Source organism: Triturus cristatus, chromosome 11, assembly GCF_964204655.1.
Source record: "Triturus cristatus chromosome 11, aTriCri1.1, whole genome shotgun sequence".
Taxonomy (NCBI): domain Eukaryota; kingdom Metazoa; phylum Chordata; class Amphibia; order Caudata; family Salamandridae; genus Triturus; species Triturus cristatus.
Window position 1 is genome coordinate 373,658,630 of NC_140594.1, and position 23,568 is coordinate 373,682,197.

The window sequence follows — 23,568 nt, forward strand, 5'->3', positions numbered from 1 at the left end:
ACACCCTACCAGGTGTGTGATGGCACTTTGATCTGATCATCCGGATCCCCCTTGATCCGACTGTTTGGGCGTGCTGTTCCTTTTATCAGGGCCTGTACTGTCCCTTACTTGAGGAACTGCCCCCTCTGTGTTTATTTTTCTTTCCTAATGTTCATGACTTTCTACCAATGAACCATGTGTACCATTTTCTCCCTGTCTCCTTTACTTCTTACCTCTCTTGTAATCTGGTGCCCCTGGTTTATAGGTCGCTCTTAGCACATGGCTTGCTCATACTGTGGTCCACTCCCGGCCTCACCTGCATCTGCTGAAGTTCGCTCAGGTTTGAATCCTGGTGCTGCTGCAGCTCATGCAGATCCAGCTCTTGCTTCTTCAGCAGCTGCCGCATGTCTTCCTTCTGGCGGGTGTCTTCCTGCAGCAAGAACTGAAGAAATATTACAAAGATTGGGAAAGTAAAATTAGTCACAATAGAGAGAAGTATAGATTTACCCACGTCATTCACCCTAGCTTCCTGACTAAAAGCCTGATTAACAAAAATGGAGTACATCTGCACCTGTGGAAGAACTCCTACTAATGAAATCTGGGAGATGGTAGGCAGGTGGCGGGCGAATTGAAGGTGATTCAGTGGTTAAAGCAAGATTATGCGATCAATTAAAATTGTTTCTTTATGATTTATTTTTTGGTATGTAGTGGGAGGAAAGGGGACGTGTGGTGTTATATCTCTCTATTTCTGTTGTAAATCTCTATACTTTCCAGTAAGGAATATTAATTGTTATTTCATCTGTATGACATCAGTAGAATTGTTTCAGGATGAAAGTCTAGATTGCCTCACATTTGCTGGCAACACCCTCACCTGCTGACTTTTAGCTTGGTTTCTAGGACAGGAAACATTTGTAAACTAGCAGATTAACTGTGCATATAGCCCTGCAAGGTCCACAGTGCTATGGGACATTAGAAAGGAAGAAGCCAAGGAAAGGCTGTGTCATGATGTATACTAACATTATGTGTGAGGTTACAGTACCATTACTAGGCAGTTTAATATATGTGGGGGTCGGACAGATTGAGAACTTTGCCCACACTCACGTTTTTAATCACAAAAAGCTCTAAGCTGCGGAAAAGAAGAATTACAGGTACATTGTATTTGGAGCTGCAAGGTTAAACCAGAATCCAAACTGAAGTCCAAATGTTTTACTAACTTCACAGGAGGGATGCACACCCAACTTCAAGGTTCAGAATGCTTTGGGCTAGAGTTTCTTGCTGCCCAGACCACCAAAAGGTTCTTTGTTTTGCCATCAATGTCCTCTGATGGCTCTCCTCCCTGCAGCTACTTTTCCCAAACCCTTATGGCACCCTTTTCATCCCCTGGAGGCACTATGTCTACCCAGTGTGGGGATGTCCACTTCCCCTTGAAGACTTAATAAGAGAAACCCTTCAAATATGGAACTGAGTTAATCTATACAGGTAGACAGGAGTATTAATGTATGCAGTATTTCTATAGCACAAACCTAGCCAAAAGGCAGCGAAGAGCTGTACATGGTCAAAAACAAGCATAAAGTCAATGAGTGATAGGCGAGGTAGCTTTTTTATAAAATGTCAATACATTCTTATGTAGTGTTCATTAAAGGAGTAAGCTAGGATAACTTCTCATACATGAAAGAGAAACACCAACTGATAGAGGCCCTTGCAGCCACTCAGGTAGACCTCCCTCCTCCAGGGGTACCTCTCCTACACTCACTCCCTCCTATGCAGGTGGCCTTCCTGTCTCTCCTAAGGGCTTCTTCTCTTCCAGAAAGGTCCTCATTCCTTCTCAGTTTGCACCTTCAGCCTTTCTCTGGTGGCTCTGCATCATAACCTTTAAGTCATCTCTCTTCCACTAGTAGCCCTCCCTTTTTCTATGAAGCACTCACTCCTTGCAATGTAGCACCCACTAGATCACACCTACTCAACTGAAGGCCCTATGTGTCCAGATCTCTCAGTCCCAAGAGAAGCATCCATCTCAGCATCCTCTCTTTCCAGTACCTGCTTGGTTCTCTCTCTCTGCTCAGCAGACTGAATGTCCTGGCACTTTAGTTTCTGCTTGAAGATGCCAAGTCTAATCTTGGACTCATTGCGATGCAGCTTTACCAGGTTGCCTCTCTGCTGTGCATGGCGGGTCTTCAACTCCTCAAGCAGCTGCTCCTGGAAATGGGCCATCCCTCTTATCTCCTGGAAGAGATAACAGAACAGAAGGACATGCCATGGATGGTAAATTAGGTGTAGCATCAGAGAAGAGGTTCAAAGAATGCAGATGTGGTTTTAAAATTAGGTGCAGTGAATGGAGAGATGTAGAATGTGGAACTAGGAGATAATAATGAAGTGTCACAATTTAATGCATGCTTAAATGTGCTGGCCACAGACCACCTTATTCCATACAAACTAGTGTACTCTGTTAGAAATAAAAGTGTCAAATTAAGAAATGAGTTAGGAAATAGCTCTGTGTAGAATGGCAGTGACAAGAGCTCTGTAGGACCTGTGAGTGTCGCCAGCACCCTCTGTGGACTATGAATGTTCCTAGGTCTGCTTGGTGTATTAAGGATGGTCTCTACAGCCCTCTATGGTGCAGGGGCATCTCTAAGTCCCATGGTGGCCTCAGGATGCCTGTGAAGCCATCTGATGATCCCTAAATTTCGTTATAACTCTTTGGTGACCTGTGTAAATCTCTACAGGCAGGGCTTGGATGTTTCTACATCCCTGAAATGGCCTTTAGATGTCCCTAATGCCAATTGATGGCATCTAGATGTATCTATAGCCCCTCAATGTCCCATATAGATCTCTGAAACCCCTCTTGCTAGCCCCTGTATGTCTCCATAGCCTCCTTGGGGGCCTCTAAATGTCTCCACAGCTCTTCAATGGGCGTATATATTTAATAGGCCTTTGTTGGCCTGTGGGTGAGTCTACCATCCCTCACTGGTCTCTCTATCTCCATAGCCTCCTCGATTGGCTCTACATGTCTCTACATCAATTCTGGGCAGCCCTTTTGAGTAGTAGAGTTAGCAACCTGTAACATTCTTCCTGCCACACCTCCTTGTAAATGTTATGATTGTTGTATTCCCACCTTCTCTTGCCGCCTACACAGCTGCTGCAGTTGTTGGCTGTGCTGCTCCTTTACTTGCTCCTTAAACAAATGATATTTCTCATGCAGGTGACGCTCCTCCAGGTCCCAGACCACTGACTCCCGAGCTGAGGGCAAAGTTGTTAGTGCAGGAATACATGAAGAGAAAAGGAAAAGTAGTGACAGGCATGGTTAGGAAATGCACCAGAGTCTGACCTGCAGCACTCTTGTTACTCCACAAACACATGAACAGTGCACCCCAGTCTTGGCCTGCTGAAACTGGAAGTCACAGAACCCTTTGCAAATGCAATTCAGGACCATATTGTAGTATAGGTGGCCTGCCGTCTGTTAGAGTGGTGAAGGTAATTGCCTCCGCCACCCTGGCCTGGCTACTGCCCCCCATGTATAGAGATCACTGCAGACCCTGCAGACATTTTTGTGCCTTCAGAGGAGTCAGCACCTCTGTGACCCCACTGAAGACTCTGGAAGTTTGCAGAGCAATAGCCATTTTTCAGGCAAACCTTATTGTTTTTCAAAAACAAACTTTCAAAGTCCAAACTTATATCACATTTTTTTTTATGAATAGCAACACTGACAGCCTGGGATTTTTCTCCCGAGGCGTAGTAGCTGTTTTGAGTTGTTTTCTGTGCGAGACTGTCATGATTTCCCTGGCGGTCCAAAACTGAAAAAACGACATCGGACCATCCACTCCAATTAGAGGAGACAGGCTCATGCACCTACACTGATGGCCGCAACTATATCAGGCCGTTGGTGTGGGGTTTCTATTGACTGAGCAAGTGGGGGCAATGCTGTCGTAACCATGACTATCTACCCAACTCTAAATAGAGTGGACAGACTGTCAGTTTAGCGGACAGGTACTCCGCTACAATTTTGACGGAGTACCCTGTTTGCCAAACTCTAAACCAAGTCCTTAATCTTGACCTACAGCATCCATTGCTATACCAGCATTGATATACAGAGACAGATCAGTAATTTCAGTTCAGTCCTGTCTGGAGGACACTCCGCTGTTGCAGTAATGGCACCCATGGCCTTCTTTGCCATTATATATTTTTTTCAGCCTTCGAAGAAAAAGAGCGTGGCCAAATCATTCAATACTTTTTCTTTCAAAGATTTCAAGAATAGTGATTTTTATTCCATAACTCATTCCATCCATATACTTGGGAGTCTTGCATTTCATTTCAATACAAATGTTTATTCAATCAGTGTTATTCATCAAAAGTAGTCAACTGAGCCCAGCCAACGCGTTTTGTCCAAGCGGACATCATCAGGACTGTAAATTTAAAACATACATGTCACTCATGTGAGATTGCCTCTATAATGTTTATATCAAACACCTTACAAAAAAAAATGTGAAAAAATGTTTTGCCAGATAATGCAAAAAAACTAAATTATTTTAATAAAGGAAACAAAAAAGGAACAGGTGCAGAACCTTGTGTAAGACAACAGGGCTCTTTGTAGCTGTCTCCCCACTTTTTACCCCCAGTTGGACTTCTAGATGCTGGTTTACGATGCTGATAGTGCACTGAAGCCTGCTAACCAGGCTCCGATGCCAGCGCTCTCTCCCTAAAACTATGTGTGAATTGGCAATCTCAATTAGCAAAGACCATACCCCTTATAAGTCCCTAGTATATGGTACCAGAGGTACCCAGGGCATACAATATTGGGATCCCCAATGCTGCAGCAGGGGTTTGTGCCACCCTGAGTGACTTAAGTAAACTACTGACAGCAAGCCTGCCAGTGCAGACTGCAGGAGCAGTGCAAACTGTTAGAACACAACTGTGCCCTCACCATGTGAGGCACAGTCAATACAATATTTTTAATATATGTCAGGTACCCCTAAGGAAGGCCTCCTGACCAAGGGAGGCAGGGTACATTATATTAAAGGTGAGAAAATATAAGTGCAACCCTATATGACCCTATGATGGTGTTCCCCAGTGAAACTGCTATAAGTGTCAGCGGTTCATAGGATAACTTGGGCTGTCACCCGGACAATCTCGAGGTTGGCAACTCCATTATGGTACTGCTGAAGTATGCCATGTTTGTTATCAAACAATGTGGCTTCTCAACCTTGACTCAAATGTTGTGCCCTGGGTGATGCGGCATGCACCTAGGTGGCTACCTTAGAGGTTACCCACCAGGTTGGCCCAGCTTCTCTGTGCTCTGGCTGGCAAGCCCGCATTTTCCGAATGTTCTGCCACCAAGCCAAGATTCTGGCCTCCTGTCAGGCAGTGTGATCACTCCCAGGAGTCAGGAACAAAGGCTTGGGCAGGAAGGAGGTCACATCTCCCTCCTCCCAAGCAGGCTAGTGAAGTAGCACATCAAGGCGGTGAGCTTCGAATGCAGCACTGCCTCTGATATGCATCAGGGCAGACTCCTAGTGGAGGAAACAGCTCTCCCCCTGCCCCTGGCACATTTGCACCCAGTCAAGGTGGTTTACAGCCCCAGACGGCTAGCCGCACCTCCACTGTGAGCAGGCTGGTCTGTACACTAAAATTAGATTTTGCCAGCTTTAGAAGTGGCAGAATAGAAGGTTCTGTGTAGAAAAGGTGTTCCTTCACCCCTTGTGGTTTATCTTATTGGGCGGACTAGCTGCCCATTGGCTACTAGCTCCCAGACCCCTAACTCCTCTAAATCTAGGATTTAAGTGACACCCCTGTTAGCAGAACCTCAGGTCTGGTCCAATTTGCACAAAAGACGATGCAGAAGGGACTTGTGTCATTAACAACAGGAACTTGCACAAATAAAGAGAAGGATACTCTAAATGAGGCTCATCCTAGACTAAAGATTGGTCTCCTCAGACTGTGGGACCCCTAAGACAGCTAGAAGCAAACTCAGACTCCTTTGGACAAGCGGGGCTAGTCCCCTGCAAACTGCAGGTAAAACAGCGCTAAGGAACCAAAGACTCGCTGGCCATCGGGCCCTCCTAGGGATTGCCAGAATCCAGATGGTGTAGAGCATTGTGGGAACTGTAGCCTAGTCTGCACCGAAGTTTCAAGCTGCTACGGCACTTCCCTGGACCTCCAGATATCGAAGAAGCTCCAAGCGGCGTCTATGGCTGCCAAGGCTTATTGGTCACCAGTCCAGTTACTGACCCCTTAATTCAATGCTGTATTAAGAGTGCTTACTTCAAAATATCAGCGACGTTGGCGGCAATTACCCCGCTCTTGTGCTTTTGCATTTCTTTTCAGCAGCACTGTGTAAAACGGTAATAGCAGCTCTCCCGCGGCTCCCGTTCAGCACCAGGGACAGCCAGGACAACTCTGCACCCAGGCATCACGGGCAAGGTAAAATTGAACGAACTGTCATGGGTTGGTTCTAGGGGTGAACACCCTAAATATCGATTCCAAAATATCGACTGCCCAGAATATCGAAGTTAAAATATAGAGTGGACAGAATATCAAATTATCAAAATATAGATAGGTCAGAATATCGAAATGGGGGTACGAAATATCGATTTCCATAATATAGAATTTAAAAATATAGAATTCCATAATATCGAATCTTAAAATATAGATTACCAAAATATCGAATTTAAAAATATAGATATCTATAATATCGATTTTTTTTTAGTGTTATGTATGGTAGTATATGTGTTAAAATTATGTATTATTTTTGTAATGTATGTTTAATTTATTTAAACTAATGAATGTTATGTAATTTAATTTTTGTGTAATTTAATTCCGTAGCGGGTTGTGGGTTTATAGGGAAATAGGGTGGGAAGTAATTTAATTATGGTTAATTAAATATTAATTATATTTATATTTTTGATGATTAATTGATTGATAATTAATTAATAATTGGTAATTAATTTTTATTAATTGGTAATTAATTTATATTTGATTAATTGATAATTATGTTAATTGTATTTTTTATTATTAGGAGCGGGTTGTGGGTTTGTAGGGGAATTGGGTGGGAAGTAATTTAATTGTAATAAAGTAAATAATTAGTTTATTATTTATGTGTATTGATAATTAATTGATAATTAATTATTAATTGGTAATTAATTTGTATTAATGGGTAAATAATTTGTAGGAATTGCTAATTAATTTTTATTAATTGCAAAATTATTTTTATTAATTGATTAATTGATAATAATGTTAATTGTATTTTTTATTTTTGGTAGTGGGTTGTGGGTTTATAGGGGAATTGGGTGGGAAGTAAATTAATTGTAATAAAGTAAATATACATTTTTTTTATGTATGTGTATTGCTAATTGATAATTATTAATTGATAATTAATTGCTAATTAATAATTTTCAATGGTAATTAATTGTTATTAATTGGTAATTATTTTTAAATAACTTTTTATTGGTATTGATAATTAATGTAATCTTATTTTAAATTTAAATCATTACTTTCCCTACTTTTGCACTCTCAGGAGTGGGAATAGTATTTTTTACCCTCCGCTATCAAACTCTTTCCCTACTGTTGCACTCACTGGAGTGGGAATAGTAATTTTTACCCTCCTGCTATCCAACGCTTTCCCTACTGTTACACTCTTTGGAGTGGGAATAGTAATTTTTACCCCTACACTATCCAGCGTTTTCCCTACTGTTGCATTCACTGGAGTGGGAATAGTAATTTGTACCCCTACGCTATCCAACGCTTTCCCTACTGTTGCACTCACTGGAGTGGGAATAGTAATTTTTCCCTTCCCGCTATCCAACGCTTTCCCTACTGTTGCACTCTTTGGAGTGGGAACAGTAATTTTTACCCCTACGCTATCCAATGCTTTCCCTACTGTTGGAGTCACTGGAGTGGGAATAGTAATTTTTCCCTTCCCGCTATCCAACGATTTCCCTACTGTTGCACTCTCTGGAGTGGGAATAGTAATTTTAACTCTCCGGCTATCCAATGCTTTCACTACTGTTGCACTCTTTGGAGTGGGAATAGCAATTTTTACCCCTACGCTATCCAACGTTTTCCCTACTGTTGCACTCACTGGAGTGGAAATAGTAATTTTTACCCCTACGCTATCCAACGCTTTCCCTACTGTTGCACTCACTGGAGTGGGAATAGTAATTTTTCCATTCCCGCTATCCAACGCTTTCCCTACTGTTGCACTCTCTGGAGTGGGAATAGTAATTTTTACCCTCCCGCTATCCAACGCTTTCCCTACTGTTGCACTCTCTGGAGTGGGAATAGTAATTTTTACCCCTACGCTATCCAACGCTTTCCCTACTGTTGCACTCACTGGAGTGGGAATAGTAATTTTTACCCCTATGCTATCCAACGTTTTCCCTACTGTTGCACTCACTGGAGTGGGAATAGTAATTATTACGCTCTCACTATCCAACAAAAGCTCTACTTTTTTTACATTACTTTTATTATGTTTACATTTTAAGCTTTTTTATATTATATTATGTATGTTTTATTTAATTGTTGTTAATATTTAATTACTTTTATATTATTTTTAATACATTTAAAAAATTCGATATTTTAGCTAACTATATTTTAACATTCTATATTTTGGAATCGATATTTTAGTACTTACCTGTTTGTAGATAGGGAATCGATATTCTGTCCTTCTATATTTTGATGTCGATATTTTGGGCATTCTATATTATGTCCCCTCGATATTTAGTCACTGAACCGGTTCTAGGACCTGCATCACCTTTACCCTGCAAGGGTACAACACAACTCGGCTTGCAGGTGACCGATTGTTGCTAGTGGTTTTTCTCATTGACCTCAAAGTTACATTTTCACTGTTTTAATTTGCATCGGTTTTCTGTTACTTCTAAAACCTATAACTCTGGTTGTAGGTGTGCAATTCTGTTCTTTTGGGTGTATAAATTAAGATAAAAATACACTCTATTTTTATAAATGTGTGTCAAATTTCTCCTGAGTCATGTCAATTACTTATCTTCCATGTTGGTATTCTGAAATGCTTAACACATGTTCCTCTAGTTCTAGTAAAACTTGACTGCTCTTTGCCACTCTACCAGGACTGAGCTAAGGCTTTATTAGTGCAAATCCAAGGGCCATCTTTGGTGATTGTTATAGTATTACATGGTGAGGACTAACCTCCCACACCACATAATACTCCACGTTCCTACACCTTGGAGTTCACAGTTCAGTACACAATAATTTACATTCATTTGAAACAACATTATTACTATAATATACATATTGTCTCCCTCTTCCCTCCTCACATGGACTTTTCTCCACCTTCGGGACTACACAATGCATGTGGGTGGGCCATAGCTTACTACCCAGTATCCAGTCCTCTATATCTATGGTATCATGCACTTTTGACTCCCAGTGCAGCTTCAGATACCCTTCTGTATCAGGCACTATTGACTTCCAGCGCTACTTCCGATATCCTTCTGTACCATACATGTAAGACACTGGTTATTAATTGAGGGGAGTGAGAGTATCATTGAAGTAATAAACACAATCCTTGTCAGAGTGAACCACAGAAGTCACTAAATATACCTATGCTTAACACCCTGGCAGCTTAGCAAAAAAGCAGTCCGGCTTCAGTTGGAAACAACTTGTAAACTATTTATGCAGCACTCAAACAATAATCAAGTGGAACCACAACACAAGAAAAATCCCAAACCAATTTAGACAAAAAGCACAAAGTGCCACACGCAGTTATCTGGTCACGCTCGACCAAGTCAAAGTCACAAGTTCTAGCCGACTGCGATGGAGTGTGGATCTGATACAGGGGCCAGGTTCATCCCAGTGAAATGTTTACCTTCTCAAAGTCTATGTTCATACAAGGAACCTCAGCTGGAGCTTCACTTTGGTAGGGGCTGTGAGGAAATCATGGTTGGCGCGAGGAGACTGGAGGCGAGAGACACAAACGGTCACTGTTTGGCGTGAAGAACAGGTCGCCGTTCGAACTTCATGATGGTCGGAGATGTGGTGATCATGCAAGGAGCCCGCTCGCGGTCATGAACAGACCCAAGCTTCTTGATTTTCACCTGCAGTTTAACTTTTACTGAGGTAAGGGAGTACACTCTGATGGCAGCCAAGGCTCCACAACCTTGTGGGCACCTCTTGGGGATCAGAACTCACGCCAGCAGCAGGGCTCAGACAGGTCGAAAAGGTGCTGCTGAGCTCGGCAGTTGCAGATGGGGCCTCTGGAAACTTGTTGTGTACCTGTAGCTCAAACAGAAGGTCAACCAAATGACCTTTGGAGTCACTCATGGGGATCCTGGGTTCAAAGTAGGCAGGTCCTGTCTTCCTTCTTCAGATAATATGGCAGTCCTTCTTCTGAATCTTTCATGGGTTCAGGGGTGTTCTGATGAAAGGTTCTGAGGGTGCCATTCTTATACTCAGTGCCAACCTGTATGTGTGGTCCCCTCTCTTTGTCTATCCTCAAACGGGTTCTGGTGAGTTCTGCCTATTCCCCTAAGTTTGACTCCAAACTGTCTAGAGTAACAAAGGGCAGGCAGACCCAGGTTTCAGCTTCATTTATCAGTTACAGAGCAAGCAACTTCAGAAGTCAGCCCTCAGGGTACCCTTTGATGCTCAGAAAAGGCTGAACACCCCCCAGGCCATCCTGCTCAGGAGAGGAACGCCCTTCCCCATACCCAAGGCCCTTCTGTTACCTGTCTGAAGGAATACACAACACACCACAGGCATAAAAGATACATTTGGTTTAGGCATAAAAATGCCAACTTTCTAAAAGTGGCATTTCCAGAATAGTAACTTAACCTTAAAAGAGGATTTCAAATTACAATTCATATTAGTGGAAGAAGTATTTTTCTATCTGTTCCCAGACTGATGTTATCTCTTATTAAGGGTAATAAAGCAACACATTGTTAGTCTATGGGAGAGATTGCCTTGCTCCAGTGAAAAACGACTTTTGTACTCTGGCAGGACATGTAAAACTGAAGTAAAACTTTAGTACACATGTCCTACTTTTTTAAATATCAGGCAACCTGCCATATGAACTGGTAGAGCCTACATTAGGAGTGACATATAAGCATGCAAAAGAAATGTTTAAGTCTGGCAAAAGGAATTTTGCCAGGTCGAAATTGCAGTTTAAAACAGCACTATGGGATGTAGTGGCAGGCATGAGACATGATTTACAGTGCTGTTTTAGTGCAGCAGGCCACTGGTAGAATTTAATTTAGAGGCCCTAGGTACATGTAGTACCATATACTAGGGATGTATAATAAGTACATTAAATGTACCAACCAGATGTAAACCAACCACACCTTGTTTTCTAAGGGCCAGCCAAGCACTTTACCATTGGTTAGCAAGAGTGAAGTGCACAAAGCCCTAAAATCCAACAAAAAATGGGTTCAGCATAGAAAGGCAAACATCAAGAGTGACACTGCAGAGAGGACCTGTCCAACAATGCACAAATGACTCCCCATGTGCTGGTGTTTTTAGCTGTAAGGTGGCCTTTTCATGCACAAATTCTGCATTAAGGGTTATACTCCAAAATTGTTAAACGTGCAAGGAAGTTACTACACCCCCAAGGCACAATACTTACAATTTCGAAATGGGGAAGAATCGCACAGTTAATGAAGACCTTGAGTTCCTTCAGGTTGAAAGGAAAACAGGGGGTCACCTACACTGTTAAAATTAGGAAACCACAGACCCACTGAAGCTAAGCCAAACTCTGCTTCCCAGCACATCCTGCCAAAGGATAAGGCAGGGGCTAAGTGATCACGGTAATAAGTGCTTGCAGGTGACCCGCTGTGCGGGGTGCGCCCATTTGTGACCGTTTCTCCAATAAAAATTAATACTCAACTCTCAAAGGAGGAACCTTGATTTGAGAACGACTCTGCAACTAATGATCCCCCCATTCAGGAAATGTGAAAGGGCTTTTTCAATACAAGCCATCAGATTCTGGAACACATTACCTGAGAAAATAAGGTTGATATACAGTGTTCTAGAATCCAGAAAAGCAATAAAAGTGACTTTTTCCCAAAAGATAACTAGAGTTTTAGAAGACCATTTACAATAAAGGAGGTCTTTCAAATGCCTAGAGAGACCAGACCTTTGATACTGCAAGACAAACCAGAAACTATTGAAGGGCTCTGACTGCCCACCAACAGTGTACATACAAATAAGTTGACATGTGGAAACACAAGGAGGACCACAATATCAAACAATGAATAACAATAACACTAGTAATTTCCTGCATGCATGACTGGGTTTGTATCTCATACTTTTCACAACACCCACACTTGCGCAGTATGAGACCCTAAGTAACACTCCTGACCTGCCTTCAACCTCAAACATGGTACCCAACGTTTCTTACACACAGGACAACCTACGATCAACATGCTTTGATCCAGCACTGAAAGGGTTCCTAGGCAACCAAGATTTACTTGTGTTTCCTGTTTGGGCCACATAATGCTATATAAATAATACAAACAAAAGAACCACGGAAATAAACCACTTTATAAATAAAAGTACAATGTAATAATTTCAATACCCCTCTGTAACACATGCAATTGAATGTCAGCACTACTTCCAAAACACTTCTGAATCATGTGAAATTGGCTACCAATGCTGTTTCAGATTCCCATTTATATCCCATGCAGTTGGCTCAAAATAGTATTTCTAATACCTTGCTTTAGATTGTTGATCTTTGTGAGGTATTCATTATCAATGGCCAATATTGCCTTCTTGTGTTCTAGGATCAACTTCTGCAGGGCCCGGTTCAACTCTTCCTGCTGTGTTTGGACAAAGTATTGTTCCTGAAACATAAAGACATATATATTGTGATGAGAGATCATTAGAACATGGTATGGATTATACACCTCTAACTGACATACGCTCATGTGCAGACTCAGTAGTCTGTTTGATTCCCAGGTGAAGGAGGGGCCGGCACGTATGGTGGTAAGGTCTAGCTGAGGCACACACACAAAAGAAACACAGACACTATTGGCCTGTAAAAACGATTTTAAGGAGAACGTTTTGAAACAAATATGTCCTGATTACCTAGTGGTAATCTTCATTTTTCCTCATGCTAGTCTTCCTTGTCCCTGTCCTTATCTACATGATTAGAGGAATATTACCCTCCTTTAATCTCTTGCCTCTTCCAACTAGGAACACACATACAAAAGCCAAGAAGACACAGCCTCCCAGCCTTTATAATATCCAAGAGAGGAAGCAAGGATGGTCAGGAAGACTAAGAAGAGTATGACAAGAATGAGAGAAACTGAAGATTTCCACTAGGTAATTAGGACATTAGCTCTCCATCCATCTCCCGGTCCTTCCCTTCGTGAGGATATAAGCAAGCACTATATAGTAGGACACAAAACACTATACCCAGGATGGAGTGCAAAGAACTTACATTTTATTGAAAACATCTCCTATAGCTCCAGCTTTCACAACTTAAACAAAAGAAGAATCAGCTCTAGAATTTAACTTATCTAATCAATAATGAGAAGCAATAGTATTGGAATGTGCCCACGTGGCGGCCCTACAAATATCTTGCAAAAGAAACCACTAGCTTCTACCAAAGATGCAGCTACATCTCTTTTGGATCTACTTTGAAGAACATTAGGGACTTCTGTCCTTGAAGCAACACAGACTTGATACATAACAAGCCTTACCCAACAACTTAAAAATAGCAGTCAAATGCTTTTTGCCTTCATTATATTGCCCAACAGCTACAATGACACAGATGAACAGAATTACTTTGCCCTTTCTAAATAAATAGACAGAGTCACATGAAAATGCGAAAAATGGAGCTTAGTATCCCCATTTTCAGGAACAAAAAAGGCAATATGATTTCTTCAGAAATATAAAACTGTGAAGACATTTTAGGAAGAGACCGTGTAGCAGGGCATAAGACCACTTTGCTTTGGTCAAATCTCCAAAAGGGAGGCATACTAGCTAATTGCTGCAGAGCAGTAGAAAGATCTCAGTGAGGGAGTGGAGAATGTACCTCTGGTCTGTTATTACCAAAACTCTTAAGGAGTATAGAAGCCAAAGGACTAATTTCTGTTAACGATCTACAAGGTTCTTGAAATCCTCTGGATGCTGCCCTTTGTGCATTTAGAATAGAGGCAGCTAGTCCTTTTTACAAAACCACCCATAAGGAAACCAAAATTACAGAAGAATCATACATATTCTAGCTACATCTGTCTTGTCCTCATGATTCAAAATGTATCCAGAGTTTCAAGTAACAGGAGATAGTAGAATGTTTCCAAGATTTCTCTTCAGCTAAAGCTACTTCTTTAGATCTTCATAATTGGGGTCCTAACCATTCAACTTCCAAGCCACAATGTAAAAGCAGGCGAGACCTCGATCTGAAAGGAGATTAACCTAAAGATGTACTGGAATTAGGTTGATGTAAATTGGCCAGATCACTGCCATGCTAAAAAGAGAAGGAAACCAGGGGAGATAATGCCAAAATGGGGCAATTTGGATCACAGTTGCTGCCTCCCTTGAATCTTCCTCAGCACCCTCCTGAGAAAATGCATGAAGGAACCCCTTTTGGTAAATGAGGGAAAGAACATCAACCCCCATGCCCCCCTACAAAATGTGTTCGAGCAAAGGTGGGGAAGAAAAGCAGTTTCTGTGGAGGAAAACATGTCTGGCCAGGGAATTCCTATCTGTTTCAAAAACAACTGAAAACCTTCATGTGACAGGTAAACAGCCACTGCAGAAGAAAACACTCTGCTGATATGATCCGCAGAGGGTTCATGGTCCTCTGGAGATAAGAAGCATGAAGGGAAATTAGATGTTTGTCTGCCCAAGAACACATCTCCTGGGCCATGAGAGTGAGAGAAGAACACTTTGTGCATCCTTGACACTTGACATAGGCTTTGGCACAATTGTTGAATGTTCTGACTAGAACTCACTTTTCTTGAATAATTTAAACAAACCTGTCCAGAGATTGGAAGAATGGCTGAAGGTTCCCTCCAATTCGACAGGCAATGCGCTTCAAGAGGGGACAATGACCTTATAACTCCAGTCCATGAAGGATGTGTCCTCAGCCCCCTTCAACTGACTGACAAACGTCATGAGAAGCACCACATTCTGAGAAGCTAGAGCAACCCCTTCTGTAGATAATATGAAACCAATGACCAAGAGAGAGTATGAAACACTTCTGAAATTACCATTATGGGGGCTTCATGATCTTATAGTCATTGGAGATCAAACCTTCAGAATAGGAATCAGCAACATCTTTAAATGAAGCAGAGCCCTGTGTATCGCAGCACTGGTGGCTGCCACAAACACTTTACTCACACCCAAACTCTTGCTGAAGCAAATGAAAGGGATATTACATGTCTCAAATAAGGCTGAATCCATAACTGTCCGTCGTTAAGAAGAAAAACAGAGTTCAGGTTAGTTTGAAACAGTGCTCTGATGAATTAGCGTTCTTCTCAAGGAAGAAGATGGAACTTCATTAGGTTCAGAAATAAACCTAGTTCTTTCTTCCTCAGGGACTAGCACAATTGCTTGTTTTTTTTAAAAAGTGAGTCTACTCCTATTGAGATAATTTGGTGTCTTTCTGGAACACAAGAGAAAGGAGTAATCCTGAACTATGGTTATATTGGTGGAACTAGGAAATCTATAGAATAACCATTCCTCAACACATCCAGAACTAAGTCATCTTGAACCAGAGCAAGGTAAGCCTCATAGAATGTTTGGTATGAATCTTCAACAGGCTCTGAACTGGCATAGTCAGGATTTTGATGACGGTTGCTGCTGAGTGCTAGATTGTGTCTTGGAATTTAAAGCCAGTGCACCCCTTCACCCACACGCTTGGGTACAGAATGGAGGTACATTTTTCTTAGCCCAGGGAGGGAATGAAGTATATTTGGGTTTCCTGCAAATTTTAGGTCATTGAATTCAGGACGAAAGGGTTAGGTCCAAGAAATGGCAAGTTCTTTATTAAGGAATGCTGACCTCCTTCCAACTCTTCAAGATGTCATCTTGTTGCACGATAAGATCCTGCTGCAGTAGCTGAAGACCTCAAGAGATGAAAAGCATTATCTGATATAAAATCAGCTTAGAGTTCATTATTAATGAGTAGAAGAGTCTGAGCCTCACCGCTCTAAATATAACCACGCAGCGCCCAACATGCTTTTAGAGTTGTCTGTGTGACATAAGTTGCATAAGCTCCAGCTCTGTTCTTTTTTTCCCCTTTTTTTTTTTTTTGGGCATCGACATCGGATGTACTAATGATAACACAAAGTTATGATACAATTCAAACAAAAGAAGAAAAGAAAAAAAAAAATATTACTGAGTTTTCAAAGACATATAACAAGAGAATGTATTAATCATTTAAGTCTTATAAGTCTTATAGGTGGGTAGAGTTTCCCTAACAATGAATCAATATTTATCCACATTTGCATTAGACTTAAAATGCCAACACATAACATGTAGGTATAATTCATAAAAAAACTGAAAACCACGCTTTTTTAATTATTTTTTTAAATCTATTCTGATATTGAAGACCAAATTTTCGCTCCCATATCTCTTTTCCTTCTCCCTTTAGTTCTGTAGATTGATAGCTCCAGATTGTACATAGCTAACAATCTAGAGCGCCAGTTTAAAAAAGTGGGTGGATCGGGGCTAATCCAATCATTAGTGATACAAGCGCGTACCACCGCCATACATATGAATAAAAAAAGAGGTTATAGCTCTAGATCTTATGTTAGCCTCACTGTCCGATCCTACCCCGATTAGTACTAATTCACCCGTTATTATCACAGTGAGACCCATTATTGTTCCCAAGAATGTCTCAATTTCCTTAAAAAATTCCCCTAATTTAGGACATGAAAAAAACATATGTATTGAATCCGCAGCTAATAAACCACACCTATTACATTTAATTCCAACAGTTGCCCCCCATTTAGCAATTTTCCTTGGTGTATAATATAGATCATAGAGGGCCATATAATGTTGACTACGGATTCTTCCCGCCATTAACACTTGGTTTGCTAATTCAAGAGATTCATTTATATTAATATCCTCAACACCTAATTTATTTTCTCATTTTATTTTCTAAAAATCTAAATCGTCCGGAAATGTTTCCATTAATTGTTGGTAGAATTGCCCGATTGGTGTTTTTTTCTTCATTTTTTCAATTAAAGGAATATTATACAACTGTTGTCCATTTCCTGACCCCAACCGGGCAAGAAAACTACGAATTTAGAGATATTTAGAGAATTTGTGTTTACCTAATCTATATCTCTCCTGTAGGTCTGAGAATCCTATTAGTTGACACTCATCAAACATATCCCCTAAGCATCGTATTCCTTTTAAGCCCCACCTAATTGTCACTTGGTCCCGAAAAATTATTGGAAGCAGCCAGGAAGCTGAGAATGGTGTGTAAGCATTCAAATTTAGAACCTGTATTTTGCGTTTGATTTGTTTCCAGACTGAATAGGCTGCTTTAAGTACCTTACATTTTTTTTTTTTTAAATAGCTGGGTTCAATTACCTTAACTAGACACCCATTAGTCTCTTCCCCCAGCCCGTATTCATAAATTGATGGTCTATGACGTTGCAGAAGTTCAACTTTATCCCCAACTACCAAAGGACTGATATATTGCATCATAGCTGCCCAAGAATACATCATGAAATGTGGGATACCCCGGCCCCCACGGTGTCTCAGTAATACCATATTCTTGAATGCCCTTCTCTGCCTTCGGCACCCACACAAGAATCTCGAACACATCCTCTCTGTTTATTAAAACACAACGAATAAAATTCTAAAGGGATTGTTCTAAACATATATAAAAATTTCGGTAAAACCAGCATTTTTAAAATATTACATCTCCCATGGAGGGATAGATGAAGATGATACAGCCTCTCCAAAGTTGCATTCACCTTCTCCAACACTGGATTAATGTTCATATCCGGAATCTTTCCGACCGATGATGTAATTTTTGTTCCCAGATATGTCACTTCTGTAACAACTGCCATATTTGCCGGTGGGTCATTACCTGAGAAGAGAATTTGAGTTTTCTCTATATTTAATTTATAACCGGAGAAACACCCAAACTGGTTAGCCAATAATTTAATTGCAGGTAATGCAGTAACAATATCACTCGTGGCTATGACTATATCGTCGGCGTAGGCTAATACTCTATACTCGGAGTGTCGTAGGTAGACTGGCTTAATATCTGTATGCTGAATTAGTTTATTTAAAAAAAAATCAATATATAATGCAAATAAAAGAGGGGAGCACGGGCACCCTTGCCTTGTGCCCCTGCTAATATTAACAACCCCGACTTCTGTCCAGATATTCGTATGGTAGCTGCTGGGCAAATATAAAGAGTCTTAACTGCTTGACAAAACTGAGGACAGAATCCCTTCACTCGCAAAACTTCCCACATATATGGCAAGGAAATCCTGTCGAATGCCTTCTCGGCATCCAACAGGATCACCCCCAATGTGTATTCCGTTGCCTGAGCCCAATCCAGGAAGGATATTACTCGTCTCACGTGATCAGCAGTATCCCTTCCAGGGATAAACCCATGCTGAAAATTAGAGACTAAAGCCGAAATGACCAATCCCAAACGCAGAGCAATGATTTAAGAAAAGATCTTGCTGTCGGAGTTGATCAATGAAATTGGTCTATATGATGATAGAAGCACATCGGGATTCTCCTTTTTTTTTAAAACGATAATAGTAGTTTTTCTCCATGACTCTGGCGCAATTCCTCCTTGAGCAGGGAGGAACAGCGTCATAAGTTCCAGTTTTAAAATTTGGCGAAATGTCCTATGGAATTCAAGGGGGATGCCATCCGGGCCCACAGCTTTTCCTGTTGCGAGTGACATTATTGCTCCCTCTACCTCCTCCCAGGTTATATGTGCTGCTAATTCCTCAGTTTGGTCTTGTGTAAGTTTTTTAATTTCAATATCAGAACTAAATTCTTTAATTTTCTCTTCTGAGTCTATTGTTTCATCTTCCGTATATAGTTGATGGTCAAATTTGCGAAACACTTTAAGCACTTCGCCTGGGGTATCCTGTATCTGTCAGAGATGATCCTGAATCTTATTAATCTTATTAGCGATTTCTTTCTGCTGTAATGTTTTTGTTAAAATCCTGCCAGAGTTTTCACCTGCTTCATAAATTTGAGACCTATGCGTAGCTAAATTTGTGGCTAATTTCATAGCAAAATGTTGATATATGTTAATTTTTTGAACTGCAATAGCTTTTAAAGTTTTTTCCGTATTTTGTTGTCTGATTACCTACCTCATAAGTTCTATTTCTAACAACCTTAACTGATTCATTCCGTTCTACATTTCTCCCCGAATTTTACGCTGCTTAGCTATAGAATAGCTTAATGTTTGCCCCCGGACCCCGGCCTTAAATGTATCCCAAACAATGGAATCTGAAGAGGTTCCGCGATTGTTTGTAAAAAATTCCTCTATCTACTTATGCATATGATCACAATATACAGGATCTAAAAGGAGTTTGCGCTCAAAGGTCCATGCCTTTGGAGGAGGGCTGGAGCTGATGTCTAATTCTAATACAACCGCGTTATGATCTGATATGATCCTAGGTTTAATCTCAATCTTAGCATTTATTACTTTCTCAACTGAAATAAAAAAATAATCTAACCGCACATGTTTTCTATGGGGAGCCGAATAAAAAGTTTCACCAGGGACACCTTTACTATGAGCGCATCATACATCCACCAACCCGAATTCTTTAACTAAACCTTGAGTGGCTTTAAAAACTTTAGTTTTTTCCCCTCATATAAACAGTCGCTGGTAATATCGAATCCACCATCCAAATGAAGATTGAAATCTCCACAAAGGATTACCGAGGATGACCACGCCGCTAATTCAACGCTTAGGTTAGGCATTAGTTATGGATCATCCAGATTAGTACCATATGTAGAGCATATCATCATTGTAGAGCCATTAACCAATATTTCTACAATGACCCAGCGCCCCCAAGAATCCTCCTTTACCCGTTTACAGACCCCCAGGCCGTGTCTCCTCAACATCGCAACTCTTCTGGTGGTTGAGCTCTGTCTAGTACATCCGAGTATTTCCATACCCAAATCATTCAGCCACTTTCGATTGTTCCACATAATATGTATTTCTTGTACACAAAGCAGATCCACCTTCATTGTCTGCAGAATTTGAGCCATCACCCCCCTTTTTCTTTTATCATTTAAACCACAAATATTCCACGAACAAATAGACATTTTACCAATCATATTTGTACCATTAAATCAGTCACTCCTTGTCTCCTCTGCCCAGACCCTAAGCTACATTTCGTAAGTAAAGAAAACATTTTCCCTAACATTTTCCATGACATAAAAATAAGTACCATAACCTTGATGCCTAATAAACAACATATCGCAAACATGCCTTCCCTCACCACCACCCTCCCGCCCCTGCCCTTGCCCACCCAAAGTTACCCACCCCCCGCCTCCCCCACCCAAATGAGGCATAAGGACTATGTAGTCCCTTTGTGATGAAGAGTAGATTAAGAACACTCCCCGCAGCTTCCCCCCGAGAAACACACACTACAAAAAAAAAACCCTGTGAGGCGATACCACCTAAACCTTTAGGATGGGGGCACCCTAACTACTTACGAACACGCCGTTCTCTGATTGCTACATTTATATTGTATTCAAAAATTCCTCCGCTACTATTTCAGAAACAAAAAATTGTGTTTTGTCCTTTCCTTATAAATAATCTTCAGTTTAGACGGATTAAGTAGAAAGGCCTGTGCCCTCTTAGCCTGAAAGAGCGGAATCATTTGGCGCAGATGCCATCTCTTTTGAACCGTGGCCTGACAAAAATCGGGGCGAACAAAAAAATCACAGCCCTTCCCACCTCTCTTCCTGTCTAGCCTTGCCAAATCATATATAGATTCCCAAAGCAAAAAATGATTAAAACATATCAATATGGCCCTAGGCCTTTCATTTGACCCCCCTGCTCCCCCACGCAGATGAAATGGGAACCTATGTGCTCTCTGAAGTTCTATTTCCCACTTCCAATGCTTAAGTTCGGGGAAGGCTTCTGAAAACAATTCAATTACAAACTGCAGAATATCTTTGCCTTCTCTCCCTTCAGGTATCGCCAAAATACGTAAATTATTCCTTCTGGAACGGTTCTCCAAGTCAGTAAGTTTCCAATTAGTGTCATATTTTCAGAGCTTGCAAAGATGTTATCGTCGCTTTCTGCTATACTATTTTGTCCTCCATCGCTGATATCCTCACCTCAGCTTCCCCAATCCTTGTGGAGATCTCTGTAAAAGTTTTTGCAACTCTGCGCACGGTATTTTGCAAGTTGTAAACAGTACCCTGAGTCCGCAGCCCCTCTGCCTTTGTCTCTTCCCGATGCGCCATTATAACTTGATATATAGTACTGAGGGTTATCTCATTTTCTACTATAATACCAGTACCAGCAGTTTCTCCAGTACTATTGCCGGAACCTCCGTTTTCGCCAAGATGTGGGGAAAACGAATAATCCCAGACTAATGATCCGGTTTTATCAGAAGCTTCTTTCGATAAGTGATTGACAGTGTCCCTTAATTTACGCACTGTTCCCTTATCCATGGATGTATCAATACTCATTTCCTCATCATCCTGCTGGTAATTACTAGTATTACTGGTATCACTCTTGTCATTTGCCCAATCCCCCCCTAAGCTCTCATTCTCAGAGAGTTAGGGTCTGACATTGAATAGAACTTTCCCCCTGAATCTCCAGAATCCAGATCTTTAATTAAATCTTTATCAGAATTCTCAATATTTTACGTATTTTTAAAATCCTCCCTACAGCTGTTTTCATGATTTTCATGATTCCGGTGAACAGTACTATCAGTACTATAGGTTTTATGCTCCAAAATCCGGGCGCTCCCCAGGGTATGATCAGACCACAGTACTGCTGGTATAGGATGGGGCTGATTAAATATCTCAGAGATCTCAGGTATTTCTCCCACCTCTTTCGTACCATCCAAGACAATGTTACCCACAGAGGGCGCTTCTCTCTGAGAGGGGGTAATTTGATTATGAACAGTCCCTTCGGAATTGGCATCATCACACCGCAAATCCTCCCTTACACCCCCAGCTTTGAGCAATACAGTACTTTCTTTATTTATTATAGAAATTGCTGATCCAGATGGCACTGAGGATACTTGTTTCAATTGCTGCCCTGTTACTACTGCAGATATTTTGTTGCAAACAGCTATCCTTCCAGGGCCCCCCGGGGAAGTACTGATGTCAGAGTCAGCCGGACTCTTACCTTTCCCTAATTGTTTCTTGAAGATCTCAGGCACCATTGGAGGTTTTCGAGTGGGGCCGCCTCCCTTCTGTGCAGATCCGGGAGAGGAGCCTGCAATCTCACGGCGCGTTCCAACATTACCGCCTCGCCCGGCAATCTTATCTCCACTCTTGACGGGAGGGGGGGCAGGAGAGGTCAGGCCGCTAATGAAACCACCGCAGCCCCTCGCGTCTTGGCGCCCTTACTGGAGTTCTTCGGGGCCATTACAATCCATGTGTAAAAGCTCCGCTGTCCGGTATCCTCCCCAATTGAACTGCAGTCAATCTGCGGAGGAACTCTAAGAAGCAGGTATCGCCACAACCACAGCATTACCAGATTAATCCAACATAGTTTTCCTCAAGAGGTTTTGGCGGGGGGGGAGTCTCACGGAGGAGCATCCACAATCGGCTCACTCGATCGCAGCCGCGACCGCCATCTTGCCTCCGCATAAGCTCCAGCTCTGACTGAAAGGTTGGAGGCTGCAAAGGAACACTTGAGCGCTTCTTACATTTGTTTATTCATGGAATCAGGCAAGGTTGCTTCTTCTGAAGCCAATGATGATAAAGTAGTCATGTTAGCCAGCAGAGAATTAACTTTTGGCACTTAGGGATATTCTTCGTCACAGTCACGAAATTTATATTGTTTACTCAAGATCCTTAGAAAAACAAATTTATCTACATACTTTCACTCTTTTACACACCATCCCTTTATCATACTGGGCCCAGAAAACATAAGTGACTTCTGATTCAGAATCCTGAAAGCCCAATAACTCACTGATGAGAGAGATTACTTTTAGCGGTTGAACAGCCTGCACACATTTGCCTCTGGAAAAAAGATCCTGTTCATCGTCTTTACAATTGCGGTAAAGGGATTTATGAAGAATTTAAGGCAACAAGCAAGGTTTCTGAAATCATGACTGGAATGAAAAGGGTCAGACTAAGACAGAAAGTTGGCCAAAGGCCCAAAATAAAAAAGTCCTCATTTGACAAGGGTAGCAAAAACGTGAAGGTGACTGTTGGAAGCCGTAGTCCCAGTCTCGCAATACCTTCACCAAATGCGTGACCCAGGACTCCCCACTGAACTTTAGGCCAAGTAAGGACACCGTTTGAGATAGCCCTGCTCACCCCCTTAGTAAATTGGCACGAGCAGCCAGGCCTATCTCCAAAGCACGAGTGTATAGTATGTGCAACCACGCCCACAGCAACCCCCTGGTGACACCACAAATGGACTCCACACGTGTTTGATAAAATGAGTATAAACTTTACATAAAAAGATATACGATCAGACCACACGTTACA

At 41.5% G+C, this 23,568-nt stretch overlaps 1 protein-coding gene across 1 annotated transcript in view; it reads right to left on the reverse strand.

Moving 5' to 3' along the window:
• LOC146784215 (uncharacterized) overlaps positions 1–23,568 on the reverse strand; it is a 205,315-nt gene that overhangs the window by 11,403 nt on the left and 170,344 nt on the right. The window contains exons 13-16 of the mRNA XM_085634359.1: positions 12,647–12,776; positions 3,092–3,216; positions 2,017–2,202; positions 296–421 (exon numbers count right to left, since the gene is read on the reverse strand). Coding sequence (XP_085490485.1) covers positions 296–421; positions 2,017–2,202; positions 3,092–3,216; positions 12,647–12,776 — 567 coding nt within the window. The remainder of the gene's footprint in view (positions 1–295; positions 422–2,016; positions 2,203–3,091; positions 3,217–12,646; positions 12,777–23,568) is intronic.